The sequence below is a fragment of the Vigna angularis genome, chromosome 8 (assembly GCF_016808095.1).
Source record: "Vigna angularis cultivar LongXiaoDou No.4 chromosome 8, ASM1680809v1, whole genome shotgun sequence".
NCBI lineage: Eukaryota > Viridiplantae > Streptophyta > Magnoliopsida > Fabales > Fabaceae > Vigna > Vigna angularis.
The window spans coordinates 35,148,762-35,165,003 of NC_068977.1; the positions used below are offsets into that span (position 1 = coordinate 35,148,762).

At 34.2% G+C, this 16,242-nt stretch overlaps 2 protein-coding genes across 3 annotated transcripts; both read right to left on the minus strand.

Moving 5' to 3' along the window:
- Window positions 1–4: 4 nt before the first annotated feature.
- LOC108345600 (cyclin-dependent kinase F-1) lies at window positions 5–2,309 on the minus strand. Its single transcript, XM_017584219.2, has 2 exons — window positions 1,655–2,309; window positions 5–1,167 (listed from the first exon to the last, which is right to left on the minus strand). Exons 1-2 carry the CDS (start codon window positions 2,120–2,122, stop codon window positions 250–252), a joined length of 1,386 nt encoding a protein of 461 aa, XP_017439708.1. The 5' UTR covers window positions 2,123–2,309; the 3' UTR covers window positions 5–249.
- Window positions 2,310–12,002: 9,693 nt separating this feature from the next.
- LOC108343776 (rac-like GTP-binding protein ARAC7) lies at window positions 12,003–15,370 on the minus strand. 2 transcript variants are annotated; one of them, XM_017582156.2, is made up of 8 exons: window positions 15,017–15,370; window positions 14,645–14,732; window positions 14,436–14,545; window positions 13,349–13,412; window positions 13,191–13,255; window positions 13,003–13,068; window positions 12,807–12,913; window positions 12,003–12,303 (listed from the first exon to the last, which is right to left on the minus strand). In XM_017582156.2, exons 1-8 carry the CDS (start codon window positions 15,113–15,115, stop codon window positions 12,276–12,278), a joined length of 627 nt encoding a protein of 208 aa, XP_017437645.1. In that variant the 5' UTR covers window positions 15,116–15,370; the 3' UTR covers window positions 12,003–12,275. The 2 variants fall into 2 exon arrangements, with proteins under 2 accessions (XP_017437645.1, XP_017437643.1); XM_017582154.2 differs by having other exon boundaries at window positions 12,003–12,306; window positions 15,017–15,365.
- Window positions 15,371–16,242: the final 872 nt, after the last annotated feature.

Below are 16,242 nucleotides of genomic sequence, written 5' to 3' on the forward strand. Positions count from 1 at the left end.
ATGGTAAAACAACAATTCTATTTTATTATAAAGCTTATTTTTAAATACTTTATCCTTTCTTCAGAATTCTTGCCAAAAGATATTCTTATTCCAAAGAATCCAACCACGGATTGCACTAGTGATATTCAGCAAATAAAATACCAATAGAACACAGGACAAATTCTGTCCCAAGAATGTGATGCTACTTGAATTCCATTTTTTTATAAATAAATATAAAACAGTATTCAAGGTGCATCACATCCTTCGAGTTCAAGGTATTTGAATAGAAAAATCAGAATCAGTTGTAGTGATATTCAAAGTTCTAAACTCCTCCAAATCAGAATCAGAACCCATTTCATTGTGCCCTCCAGGGCGATCCTTGTCTTGTCCAATACTAATCAAAGGAACCCGCAACTCAGAAACTGGAACAGGAAGTGGTACTTCACTGAAGTACTTGTCTTGAAGCAACTCCATTGCTGTGGCTCTCTTATCTGGATCATAGCAAACCAGTCTTTTGACTAGGGAAACTTCATCAGGGGTGCAATTGGGCAGGCATGCTTCAAGACCACTGGGGTTTTCCACCTTGAAAAATGAGATCTTTCCATAATCAGGAAGTTTGGGACAACCAGGCCAAGTTTCCTCATTAATGTTCCCCAAAACACTCACAATTCTGCTAAGCTGGTCTACATCACTTGTTCCAGGAAACAATGGCTTCGATGTTAAGAGCTCAGCAAAGACACACCCCAATGACCAAAGATCAACCTCTACACCATAGTCTGTGGATCCATACAGTAACTCAGGAGCCCGAAACCAGCGTGTTCCAACACATGATGTCAGACAGCCAAGTTCATTCCCTCCCACCTCCTCAGCTTCATAGGTAAAAGAACCTTTGCAAAGTTCATCATCTATGTCACTCGTTGTGCATGTTGCAAGACATGAGGTGTTTCCATCATGGATATTTGCTTCCTTGTCAGTGTCATAAGAGTAGCTCTTGGTTTTCATCTCATCTAAAACTCTGAAATATTCTTCATGACTCAAGGTTCTCTGATCTGGGTTTTCATGTTCAGTTTGATTTAAGTTGTCTAGCTGGGAAATGGCTTCAGGATGTTGTTGGAGTGATCTTTCACTATTTGAAGCATCATCATCTTCCTGGTGACCATCGAATCCACACTCCACTAGTATCCTTGCCTGAAAAAGTAATCAAACTAAACATTCACATATATCAGCAAACAAAGACAAAAAGAAAAAGGTAGAAGATGATTGTCATGTACAGTATGATGCAAGTTTTCTTATTTTTATCAAAAGTTTCATAGAAGTTGCATATAAGATGATTTTTTATTGCTCAATAAATCATGAAAATCAACCTCTATTCCATTTTCCCCTATCCAAATTCAAATAATTCTTTAGATAGAGAAGAGAATCATCGACTACAGGTTTCAGCAGCAAAACAAAAATTATCAAAATTTGCAACCAAGGTTAGGAGCCTGTGCCACAGAAATACGATCGATCACCATGATCATAGATTAACACAAACCACATGACTTTAATCAAATAAGAAAAGAGAAAAGAAAAAAAACAAGTCACGTAATGATAAAGTAACCAACACAATCCCATAAAACAAAAAAGAAAACCCCAAAGTAGATTAAAACGAAATCGAAAACTTTATCCCTTAAACCTGTCCAAAATCTGCTAACTTGAGCACCCCATCATCGGAAACTAAAAAATTCGCGGGTTTTAAGTCTCTATGAACGATCATATTCCGGTGGCACTCATCCACAGCACTCAGAGCCTGCACCATCCACCTCTTAACCTCACCGACTCCGACACCACCTTTTCCGATCACGGCGGCGAGGTCGGTTCCGAGAAACTCGAGCACGAGGACCGCGTCCTCGTCCTCGCGCCAGAAGAACTCGTGCAGAACGACCACGTTTTGGGACCCTTTCAGGATCCGCAGGGCTTCGATTTCGCGAGACGCCGATTGGGAATCGTGCACCTCCTTCAGCGCCACCGCCGCACCGTCCGAGCGGCGCCGTCCTTCGTACACGTCGGCGTAGGCACCCGACCCGACCCGACCAATAACATCGTACTTGGCCGTTATCTCGGAGCGCATGTGGATGCTCCAACTCTTGGCCGGAGGATCCATCAGTGATCAACGCAAAGTTTCAAAAATTTTTAGTTGGTGAATTGAGAAGAACGAAGGAAACTGTGTTGACTATGGCTATGGTCTTTGGGTCTGAATGTTTCACTCTTTTTTTCACGCTATTTTTTTGCTTTGTCTTTTTCTAAATTGTTGTATTTAGGAAAATGTTTCTTTTACGTTTGGGATTGTCTGGTTTTATCACTTTGATATACGTTTACCAAAACAACAATGAAATTAATAATCAAACACTTTTTTTTCAGTTTTTATTTACGTTATGAAGACTCAATTGAATATTTTTCCGTTTGTGTAATGTATTAATTATAAATCTTTTCTTACAGCTTTGGTTTATATCAAATTTTGTTTTACATTAAATCTCAATAGTAAAGACAACGTTCTTTTTAAAAATCATTAAGATTTTTTTGATATAAAAGGTTGACCAATACTAAAATCATAGTTATTAGGAAAAAAAATTTACAACAAGTAATATGTATGATAGTCTGATTAATATTGGATAATCCAAATGATTAGGCATACTATAAGTACAATCATGTATCTTTTGAAACTGTAATTCACATTACATTTAATATTCATTAACTTATAATAAAGTATGATTATTATCAATTAAGTTATTATTAAATTATTATTAATAAAAAGTTTATAAATACAATTTTAAGATAAAAAATAAGTGATTATATTTAATACACATTCAAATTTATGGTTACTTATAAAACAGTAAACAAATGATTTTGACTCCAAATATTTATGTATACGATAATTGATGTATATGATTAGAGTAAAACTTTCACACTGTTAGTTTAATATTACAAACATATTTAACTTTTATTTAATTTTAAGCTTTAATGTTTATGTGTTGTTAGTGGAAGAATTTTGAACTATTATTTAATTAAAAAATATTATGAACTAATAATCTTATCATACATCATTATTTGTGATAATCTGAAAACGAAAAAGCTAGCAGATACACTATTACTAATAATTTAAAGAAATAGTATGTTTTTTACGTCATAAATATAAATTGAATGTTCAGTCATAAAACTCAATTGTGATACTTACTAGTATATCTCTTTTATACTATCTATATAATTTTTAAAATAACCAGCACAATAAATAATTTTACTATGCATCATGATTAACCAAAGAAAAACTTTATAATTTTAGAAATATAACTAATTACATGGAAAAAATAGCGTTGAAACATGCTATTCTATTAAATAATTGATGCAAACTATTTATTAATAGTTGATTTGTGATGGATGGGCAATACGTCAAAGGTACACAGTTTCGAGCTTTTTTCAATTAAATAAAATTATTTCAATTAATTAATAGTATTTAATTAAAATTTGTTGAGAATCTTACAGATTCGTTATTGTCTAAAGGACAGTATTTTGGTTTCCTTCTCTTTTTAGGTTTTTCTGTTTTGTTTCGTTTTCCGGTTATTTCCACAGAGTTCTATAAATAGAGTTTTCCTTTTTTCCTTTGGATAAGAAAATACATGAATAAAAGTTCAGATTACAGAAATGAGTAAAGAGAGTGTTTTCCTTACCTTTCTCGTTGTTCTCTCCATTTTTGTCTTCTTCATCATTGCCAACCACCTTCTCTAAGGTCGCCGGACGACGTTGCTTTTGCTCCTTCTCCATCGCTTGGGAGAATCTCCTCGAGGCTCTGTTCTCTCTCCTCTCATACGTGGGTGCTTCTGCTGAGTCTGCCAGCGTATGTTTCTCCAGAGATTTTTATCTCACTTTCAGGCCATCATGTTTCGGGCCACACACTTAAGTGCACAGTGCTGGGCCGTTCTCAAAATGGTATCAGAGCAGGTCTAGTACCTACTCTGCTTCCGTTGCCTCTACTGCAAATCTTGGTATCTTCTTGGGCTGTTTCTTGTGTTTTTTTTTCATGGAGCAGACAGATCAATCTTCCAACCCATCTAGCCCTTACTATCTACACCCAGGTGAGAACCCGAGTCTCACACTCATTACACATATTTTGAACGAGAACAACTATTCTTCTTGGAGCAGAAGCATGAGGAGAGCTTTGCTTTCCAAGAATAAGATAAAGTTCATTGATGAGTCTATAAAGAAACCCCAGAAAACCGATACATTGTTTGATGCATGGGAGAGATGCAATATGATGATTTTATCTTGGATAACAAAGACCCTTTCCCCACAAATCGCTGAAAGTGTTATATACATTGAAGAAGCCAAAGAATTATGGGATGAGCTGAAAGAAAGATTCTCCAAGGGTGATTACTTCAAGATTTCTGATTTACTTCAGGACATACATTCTATTAAACAAGGAGAAAGGAGGGTGAGTCAGTTCTTTATAGATTTGAAGATCCTATGGGAGGAGTTAGAATTCCTAAGACCCATACCTACCTGCACGTGTCAGATTCCATGCAGCTGTGATCTCTCAAGAATTTCCTTGAAGTATAGAGAAATGGAACATGTGATATGTTTCTTAAAAGGGTTAAATGATTCCTACAACATTGTTAGAACATAAATTCTTTTAATGGATCCTCTTCCAAATATCAATCGAGTTTTCTCTCTTATTATGCAACAAGAGAGACAAGAGAAACAAGGTTCTGCAGATATCAAAGTTCTGGCCAATGTTGCTGACAGAAGCAGTCAATGGAAAAGCCAAGGACGGGGTTCTCGATTTCGTGGTCAAGGAAGAGGAAGAGGTAGAAATCCTAACTATGGTAAACAATGCTCATATTGCAACAAGATGAATCACACTATAGATGAGTGCTATTCTAAGCACGGGTACCCACCTTGGTATAAGAAAGGAGACAACAACCAAGATAAAAAGAATGATTGGAGTTCTGCCAATGCTTGCCAGAACAACACTGAACCTGAAGGGATTCAGAACACACAACATACCAATAATAGTAATATTTTCAATTCTTTCACAGCTGAACAGATGCAAAAACTTCTCAGAATGATAGACAAAGTTGATGAGCCCACTCACAAAGTCAATCAAGTTCAAAGGAATGAAACTGAGAACAAACAAGGTAATCTTTCCTGGATAATAGACACTGGTGCCACAGATCATGTGACACATGACAGAACAAACTTTGTTACTTTCTATAAAATTAAACCTATCTATATCAAACTGCCAAATAATACTGCCCTCACTGCTGAGCACGCAAGAACTGTGCAATTTTCCAAAAACTGTCATTTTTAATGTCCTCTATATTTCTGAATTTTGTTTCAATTTAATTTATGTTCAAAGTCTTATTAAGGACTTGAATTGCAGTCTAACTTTTTCCTCTAAGACTTGTCAGATAAGGGAGAATCATACATTGAAGATGATTGGATGTGCTAATTCTTGGAAAGGACTCTATTATCTGCAAGCTTTTCCTAAACCCGATCAAAGATACATTTCAAAGACTGCTTTTTCTTTTAAGAATGTTGATGTAAATCTGTGGCACTACAGATTAGGCCATCCAGGATACAAATTTATTAAACAAATATGCGAAAAGTTTCCCTATGTAAAAATAGGTACTAACATTGTTTGTGACACTTGTCATTATGCTAAACAACGAAAATTGTCCTTTTCTAAAAGTGTTTTTGTTACTACTGAATCCTTTGAAATTGTGCATTGTGATATATGGGGTCCTCTTAACACTATTTCGGTTCATGGTCATAAGTACTTTCTCACCATAGTAGATGACTATAGTAGACACACATGGGTTTTTCTAATGAATAATAAGGGTCAAACTAGATATTTATTGCAGAATTTTATTGCTAAGATTAAAAACCAGTTTAACAAAATGATTAAAACTATTAGATCAGATAATGGTCCTGAATTTAATTGTGTGGATTTCTATAATTTGCATGGAATCAATCATCAAAGGAGTTGTGTTGAGACTCGTGAACAGAATTCTGTTGTTGAAAGAAAGCATCAACACATACTAAATGTGACTCGTGGCCTTCTTTTTCAAGCTAACATCCCTAATACTTACTGGTCTTATGCTGTTGGACATGTTGTTTATCTAATAAATAGGTTGCCTACTTCCATTCTTAATAACAAAACTCCCCATGACCTTCTCTATAACTTGCCCCCCACCTATTTAAACCTCCAAACCTTTGGATGCTTGTGTTTTGCCTCGACTCTTGAAAATAATAGAAGTAAGCTTGACTCAAGAGCTAGAAAAGGAATTTTTCTAGGATACAAAAGTGGTGTGAAAGGTTACATTGTGCTTGACATAAATACCAAGGAACTCCTTATAAGCAGAAATGTTGTCTTCCATGAAGACATTTTTCCTTACAAAAACCTGCAAGGCAATAGAGAAGACTATGATACTGAAGAGGACAAAGCTGATTCACTCAATGATCTTCTAAGAGATCACTATCCCACTAATGATGACATACATGCTGAGTTAGATGTTACTGACCAAGAAGAGGTGCAACAGCCCTCTGATGATGGAGGCAACAGTGACAGTACAGGAAACAATCAAGAGAATCAAAGACACAGAAGATCTGACAGACCCAGAAAGACTCCTGAATACTTAAGAGATTATGTTCATCAGGTCAATCAATCCTTATCTGTAAAAAATAGTTTTAAAACCCCATATCCGATTTCTAATCTGTTGTGTTGTGATAATTTTTCAGAAAAACATTTAAGGTACACCATGGCTGTCACTGGAAATAAAGAACCCAGATCTTACAATGAGGCAAAAGGCATGAATGAATGGGTAGAGGCCATGCAGAGAGAAATCAAAGCTTTGCAAGACAATGATACCTGGTATACCATGGCTGTCACTGGAAATAAAGAACCCAGATCTTACAATGAGGCAAAAGGCATGAATGAATGGGTAGAGGCCATGCAGAGAGAAATCAAAGCTTTGCAAGACAATGATACCTGGGTTTTAACTCAACTGCCTCCAGGAAAAATTGCTATAGGATGTAAGTGGGTGTATAAAACAAAATACAAAGATGATGGTAGCATTGAAAGGTTCAAAGCCCGTTTGGTGGCAAAGGGTTACACACAGCAGGAGGGAATAGATTATCTTGACACATTTTCCCCTGTGGCTAAACTTACCACGGTTAGGTTACTCATTGCTCTAGCTGCTTCAAACAATTGGTTCCTACATCAACTAGATGTTGATAATGCTTTCCTACACGGAGATCTTAATGAAGAGGTTTACATGGAACCACCCCCAGGTCTGAATATCCATAATAAAGGACAGGTTTGCAAGTTAACCAAATCTTTATATGGTTTGAAACAAGTCAGTAGGCAATGGTTTGAAAAACTATCTTCTTTTCTAATATTTGCCAATTATATTCAATCTAAGTCTGATCACTCATTGTTCATTAGAAAAACACCTACAAGTTTTACTGCTCTACTTGTATACGTGGATGATATTGTGTTAACAGGAAACTCTATGATGGAAATCAATTGCATAAAGGAACTCCTACATAAAAGGTTTCGAATAAAGAACCTTGGAGAACTCAAATACTTCCTAGGATTGGAAGTGGCCAGATCTAAAAGGGGTATCCATCTATGTCAAAGGAAATATGCTTTGGACATACTGGAGGAAACAGGAATGTTAGGATGTAAGCTTTCTTCTACTCCTTTCCTAAGCGACACAAGCTCATTATACAAATTGGACAGCTACCTGGATGATCCAGGCCCTTACAGAAGGCTAATAGGGAAGTTGCTCTATCTTACAAATACAAGACCCGATTTATGCTTTTCAATTAATTTACTTAGTCAATTCATGCAATCACCTACTGACTATCATTATCGTGCCATTCAGCATATTCTTAGGTATATTAAATTCAAGCCATCTGAAGGGTTATTTTTCGCTGCTGACTCTCCTATGCAACTAAAAGCCTTTAGTGACTCTAACTGGGCGACATGTCCCAACACCAGAAGATCCACAACAGGGTTCTGTATCTTCCTTGGATCTTCTCTCATTTCCTGGAAGTCTAAGAAGCAGAGAACCGTTTTCAGATCCTCCACTGAAGCTGAGTATAGAGCTGTTGCAGCTACTGTATGTGAAATACAGTGGCTCCGTTATCTCCTATAGGACCTTCAAATAGAAGAGTCAGGGATCCCAGCCTTGTATTGCGACAACAAGTCTGCAAGGCACATAGCTCATAACCAGTGCTTTCATGAACGAACCAAGTATATTAAGCTTGACTGTCATGTTGTTCGTGAGAAAGTTCAGGAACATCTTCTGAATCTCCTTCCCGTGCGATCCGACGAACAGCTGGCCGACATCTTCACCAAATTCCCACATCGCGTCAGATTCAAGTCGATTGTACCCAAGCTTGGACTGATGACTATACACCGTCCAGCTTGAGGGGAGGCTGTTGAGAATCTTACATATTAGATATGTCTAAAGGACAGTATTTTGGTTTCCTTCTCTTTTTAGGTTTTTCTGTTTTGTTTCGTTTTCCGGTTATCCCCACAGAGCTCTATAAATAGAGCTTCCCTTTTTCCCTTTGGATAAGAAAATACATGAATAAAAGTTCATATTAGAGAAATGAGTAAAGAGAGTGTTTTCCTTACCCTTCTCGTTGTCCTCTCCATTTTTGTCTTCTTCATCGTTGCCAACCACCGTCTCTAAGGTCGCCGGACGATCTTGCTTTTGCTCCTTCTCCATCGCCTGGGAGAATCTCCTCGAGGCTCTGTTCTCTCTCCTCTCATACGTGGGTGCTTCTGCCGAGTCTGCCAGGGTACGTTTCTCCAAGAGATTTTTATCTCACTTTCAGACCGTCATGTTTTGAACCACACACTTAAGTCACAGTGTTGGGCCGTTCTCAATAAAATTATAGTAAATATATATAGCCGTGCTACTATATATTTGAAGAATTTTTTATTATATGTGATATTTTGGTCAAAATCAAGTAAAGTTATTTTTATTATACAGAGAATTCATAAATTTTAAAATAAAATATCATAAATAGTTTTTCATAAATTGATCTAATACATTTTCTGGTTAAGTATTATTATTATTACGAGTTTTATTATCCTTCATTTTTCACTGATTCGTTCGTTATTATGCTTTTAAGTTTTAGCATAATTTATTAATATGTAATAAAAGTGTTGACATGCATCCGAAAACAAATATTGCTTTGTCATAATTTTTTTCCAAGGAACATTATTTTATCAATTGCATGGCCACAATTAAATTTGTACAATATATATATATATATATATATATATATATATATATATAATATGAATTTTTTTAATTAATAAAATATGTAAAAACTGAAAACTAAACTACAAAATTAGTGGGGGGAAAAACATAAGCTGTAAACATTATAAACAGTAGAAGTTTAATAGTTTGATGAAGTATTAAAGTTCGATGATAGTTAGTACACCTTATTATATTAAACTAATGCTATTATTGACATTTTAGAACTTATAAAGTTCTGAATGAAAACAGATAAAAAAAGGTAACATGAATAAACCCATGCATGAAATGAGCAGCAAACAAACCTGGCTGTTCTGACAGATTCTCAAGTTATTATAATGAAATGCTAAACCTTAAAACAAACCTGCCTGTTCTATTAACTTTTCTTTAACTGTCTTTTGGACCGAGAATATTCCAAGGAGAGTGATAGATTGAAAATGATTATGGTATTTTGTGAAGTAAGAAAAATATTGGATTTTAAGTTTAACTCAACTCTACAAAACTGGTTTTTAATGTGAGGTACAACCTCACCTATATATTATAAATTGATTTTATTTTTAGTCGACGTGGAATCTGCAACAACAAAAATTGTTTGTTTTATTATTCAAAATTTAAAAAAATAATGAACGTAGTTATTTTAATTTAATTATGTTAAATTTTTTAAAGTATTAAATATGTTTTTTTAATTATATTAATTTATTTATAAAGTTTAGAATCAAAACTTTAGTCACAGGAAAATTTCACTTTCGTGTTAAAGTTTATACATTAAAAACATATTTAACTAAAAAAAATTGTTGCAGAAAGAAGGAAGGAAATTATTGAAGTGAATAATTTGTAAAAAATAATCTCTTTTGGGTAGATTTTGAATGTGAAAAAGGTGTCACAAAATAAGATGTGAAAGGAATACTGGCCTGAGAAAAAGGAATTGTGTCGCACTTTATGACGTTTCTTAGGGACTAATTACTGGTGCAGAAAGCTACTTTTGATAAATTTCACATATTACATATACAGAACTGTGTTTTATACTCCAAAGGCTACTGTAGCTATAAACATGATGTAAACTATTCAACAGGTACTACTTATGAACGGTATCCTGCTTTAAATACCTGCACAATTGTACCAATTCTTTACAATTTTGTCCTAGAATTTGTAGCGTGAAAAAGGAAAAAACTAAATTCAGTATTATAAGTGTTTTTTTTATGCTACTATTTGTTTATATTTGTGTTAAGACACAACAAAATCTTATATAATATAAAAACAAAAGATAAATATGAGTTTGTTTATATCTAAGATATCTTTACCAATATTGGTAAGAAACTTTTTAAGAAAATATCAAAAATAAATGTAGAAAGACGATTCAGAATCGACAATATTTTATTATTGTGAAAATTTATGTATATTGACGTCCTAAAGTTTGTTTTCAATTTTTCATACAAATAAAGTAAAACTTTAAATTTGATCACCAGTATAATTTTTCAATTGTAGTGTACTCCCAGAAAGCCATGCATGAAATGCGCGTGGTGTTCTTTTTCCTTTTTCTTTTTTTTGTTATTTGAGCCTATTATATAGTAATCTGTCACAAGAAAGGAAGATATTGAGAACATTGATTCCTAGATTACCGAAGACATGAGAATTATATACATTGTTCTGTGAAACATGGTTTAATGCTCCATCATCTATTATTGCTCACAAAAGAGGTGACATGATTAGAAATCAGAGTACTTTTAACTGTATGGAGAAGACATGAATCGAAAGTCTCCACCATATATCTCTTCCCTCTATCTTTGACTGCCAGAACCATGTCACAGTTTTCTTCATAAAAGAATCAATTTGCACGCTGTTCACAAACTCTGTAATGCATCTTTGAAATCCATGACCATCTGTTAGAAAACAGAACTTGAAACAATTACGGCTCTACAAACTAAAAACTTTGTGCTTAGTTAAAATAGGTCTAATTTGATGTTTTTTTTTTATATATGTTGAACAAATTTGTTCAAATATTATGAAAATGTACATCATTTTCTTAAGAATGCAAGTCTATATAAAAAACGATATCTAAACTTATCACTTTATACGTATGTTAATTTGAACTAATTTGAACAAACATAGATTCCTATTGTAGTTTCCAAGTTCACCCTTGTGTTACTAAAACAATGCATGAATAATCTGACTTTTCAAAAATGATGTCCCCACTTTGTTATTTACGACAGAGCAACATGAGTGTGATGAGGTTGTGTGGGGTCCTTAGGAAGTTGTTGGCACATGAGACATAACTCCCCGAAGGTGGCACAGGCCCTACAGCAATGAAGACAAGTGATCACATGGGCTCCTCGAAGAGGTAAACCAAGCACCAGTCATTGCCAAAAGCCCACACACCCTTTTCTGCCACCCTTTCAAACTCACCAAAAAGGACCAGTGACTTTAAAAAGTAAAACACAGGCTTTGCAGGCTGCAGGAGATTCATCAGAGACTCTCTCTCACTTCTCATTTATACTTCTCCTAACCAAAAGTACCAGACTACTGCAACCATAAATGCACTCAGATTCAATACTCATAACAACCAACACATGAAAGGCAGTGCAAACTCAGAAAAGGTCATAAGTGGATAATGCAAAATGCCAAGGAATGAGAAATTGTTCTGCATAGTTTTCTAGGATGTCATTATATCATTATATATTATACCCTCCGAAAAGTTTTATAGGGGCATGAAGCAAATGAAGGAAAAATAAAAAGGTTCCCATTATGATTTGGTAATATAATGATAAATACATCATAACATGCCTAAATAACAACTGAGAGAATGAAAAATTCCCTTCAGTGGCTTTGTGAAGAGGAAATAACTAGATATTACTATCTTACACCAGTTACAATACAAGCATAAGGGTACACACATTCTGAAATTGTGATTAGATGTCAGGTTTCCACACTTGGACCTTGAAGCTTTTGCAAAATAACATCCATATCAAAAGTGACGGTGCAATAGATGTGTTAAGCAGCACAACCTCCACACACAATACTTCTGTCAGACAGTAAAAAAGACATGTTAACATACATAGTTAAATGTCTCTGGAGGATAAATCACGTTCTTGTCGCATAAAATTTCAGCAGGCATGATAGAAATTTGCAAGTAAAATAACATGTTATGGGCTTCTCCTATTCCATCCCAAGATGCACCAAGCTTGAGTAGTGATCTAAGGTCAAGGGCATTCATCAAATGCTCTTTCAGAGGGAATGATCTTAATCCCACTCTATTCAATGCTACTTCAGTGCCGTTGTCTTCTTTTGCAGTGTTTTTCTTTTCTTTCCTTTTTTGGGGGTATCAAAGCCTATTTATATCTTTGTTCAATCATAGCAGGATTTCACTGCATAAGCAGCAACATCACCTAGCCTAGCAATTTCGTTTCTACATCAGGAAAGTCTCTCAAACTACACACATCATATCATGAATTCCACCCACCAAATGCTTTGAGAGATCAATGGTTTTAAGAATGCTTCAAAAGTATAGAGTAAGGGACTTACACAAACGAGCAACCAGACCTTCTCTGCCTTTTCTTCCTAGCCATTTCTTTCCTCCTTGGAGGTTGAAGCACAACTTTAATTGCAGTATCAAACACTGCTTTGACATTCTAAATCATGCAAATACAGCAATAAGTTTAAGTCACAGCAACAATGAGTAGTGCATAAAAACTAAAATAGTTAAATTTAAACCTACTACCTGTTGAGTCTTTGAACTGCACTCAATGTAAGCTGCTGCACCTATTTGTTTCCTCAGTTCTTCCCCCTATTAGCAATGTGCCATGATTGATAAACGGTATCATTTTCTTTACTTCTAAACATAATACATAATTTGCTTCATACTTATCACATAAAATAAAATGAAGGAAGCAAATTAAAAATGTAAACCTCAGCAGATGTTATGACATTAGATCCCATGTGATCAGCCAGATAACCCCGGTCTTCACGGAGATCTAAAACCAACAATTCAGTACTTTATGTCATTAACTTCTTCCCTCTAAAATTAACGTTAAAAATTACAAATTTTTGCCTGTGCTGCTGCTTACCTAACTTTGTACCAACAAGAACAATTGGAACATTAGGTGCAAATCTACGCAGTTCTGGCATCCACTGAAAGAGAAAAGAAGGAATGCAGAAATGAGTTATGGGGGCATTAATGCAAAAGTTTAAGAGCACATAAATGCTCTGTTGAAAACTGTCCATTATTGATAACTCCTAATAGCCTAATACAATGAAAATGTGCATGTTCTATAGAAGTAAAGCCACATACATACCTAAACAATAATCTAACAGCTACAGACTTAGGCTTTGCTGTAATATGGGCATAGAAATATCATCTTAAGAAAAAAATTCTCCATTTTTCAAAATTTCATTGAGATAGAGTTGTTATGAAATATAAAATAACTGTTTATTAATTCAGTTGCTTGCTAAAATTCTTGTGTATAATTTTTTATGAATTAGATTGAACCTGTTTGTTCCACTGTCTCTTTACATCGTTCCTGTTTCTAGCTTTTTTTCCTCTTTAATTTTCTATGGTGATTTTCTTTTCCCTCTATTTATGCAGCCATCAATAGCCAAAAGTCAACAAAGACATTGGGGCTAATATCAATCAAAGACCGAAGAGTAAACATAAACCAGTGATCATTGTAGCTGCTTTCAACCAACCACTCTCATTATGCAACTTGATTTCTCTGTCCTGTGATCTTATTTTAATGTTAAACCTATTGATATATGCTGTACACTTCCGTTATTGGTTTAAATACTTTAATAGCTTATGAAAGACAGTTCTTCTAAAATATCAAAAATTGAATTGCACACTTTAACATTGGGAAAGGGATACTACATAACACAACTGTTGCAAACGACATTTTTTCAGAAACTTGAAAAAGGAAGTACACAATAATATAGAAAATGTTTCCCTTCATTTCTGTTTTATGTGCAGTCCCAGAGAAAAAATATTTTCAATTTTCCATCATAAACTTAATTCTTTAATTTCTGTTTTCCTTTCATCCCATCTTGTCCCCTCATCCATAGAAAGGCTAAAGGAAAAGACTCACTTTCTGCAAAGTTGAATCCAAAACTAGAGAGAGGAAATAACATACAAAACAAGAGAAAGAAAAGATAAATACGAACCTTCTTGAGAACATTTTCATAGCTAGCTCTGCTAATCAGTGAGAATGCTAAGACAAAAATGTCTGCTCCTCTGTAGCTCAGTGGCCTCAACCTGCTATAGTCTTCCTGGCCTTTTAAAACAGTGAAAAGTGTATCCAGAGTTAAAGGATGGTGAACAATCAAAACACAGTTTTTGGAAAATGAAGACTCAAGTGGGAAGCTCCCAGTACCTGCTGTGTCCCATAGCCCCAAATTCACAATACTTCCATCCACAGCTACATTGGCACTAAAATTATCAAACACTGTCGGTATGTAATCCTGCAACCCAAAAATAAAAGACAAAAGGAAAAAAAAAATAGTGAGCTAGATGATAAAAAGAGAAGGGTTTCATCACCAACATTTGAATCCTAGACAGATAAAACAAAGATAATGAAACACATCAACACATTGAAGCCCAAATACCAATACAGTGTGAGTTTGAACAGAAAGCACCTTTCACACGAAACACCTCCAAAGTTAAAAAATGGTAAAAGAACAAGAGAGTTTGATGAATAAAAGAAGCATCTTTGATGGAGGGGTGTGAGTTTTCCAAAGACACTTACAGTGGGGAACTTGTTGCTGGTGTAGCAAATGAGCATGCAGGTTTTCCCAACAGCCCCATCTCCAACGGTGACACATTTAATGAACTTCGAAGCATTCATGGTATGAAAACTGCTAAGTAAACTAAGGTTGAGCTGCAACAGAACAAGGCATAAAAGAGCCTCAAAAGTTGAGTTTGGAACTAAGAAAGTGTGGTCTCTCTGTTTACATTGAAGGGTGTGTGAGATGAGATAGATAAATAGCCTCCTTATAGTTTCAAGAAACAAGAAATATAAAAATGGTGAGAGAGAAAAGGGTTGAGCTGCAATGCATATTATATAGTAATAGCTTAGTTTTAGTTTAGTCAAATGGTGCTGTGTTCGTTGCTGTTGCTCACTTTTTCGTCCCACTCAATAAATTTCAAATCCAACAGAAATATTTTTGAATCATCCACTGGGGCCCTCTATCAAACGGTACCTATGCATGCTAAACCAAACCTCTTCGTTTGTTGGTTTCCAACTACATCTCATTAGTGACTGATTACTGCTCATTACTTGCTCCACCATACACTACTTTCTGCACCAAATTCAAATCACTGTTTCACATTCCAACTGTAACCTGCGCCTGCTAACAATCATATTGCAAATAATTTCAATATAATGCTAGTTCTTTATTCTTTTCTTAGTTTATCCTTATTTCGTTTAATAAAAAAAGAAGTTAAATATGTTTTTATTTTTTAAGTATCAGTAAATGATAATTTTTTTTTTTTAAATTTTAAATAAATTTAGTTTCTTATTTTTAAAAGTGTGTAGATTTAGTCTTTTAAATTAGATTTTATTTAAGTATATTTAATTTTTTAAACATTTTTATTAAATGTGTCAAATGTAAATAACTCAAATACTATTATAAAATATGTCTAAATAAATTATTTAAAATATAGTTAAAAAAATTAAATTCACAATTTTTTTAAGTGAAAAATTAAATTAAATCAAAATTTTAAATATAATTAATCCCATTTTTTACTTAAAAATAAAAAACAAAAAAATATATTTAATTCATAAAAAATACCGAAAAACTAAAAGAACTTAATTTTAAGTTTAGTTGAACATGTTAAATTAAATTAATTTTTAAGATAAAATTTATATATTGTAAATGTTATTAGTTAATATAGAACTTTTAATATATATTACTTATGCTTAGATATAATATACAGAAAATAATTTCATAACAGATAGAATTATAAATTCAG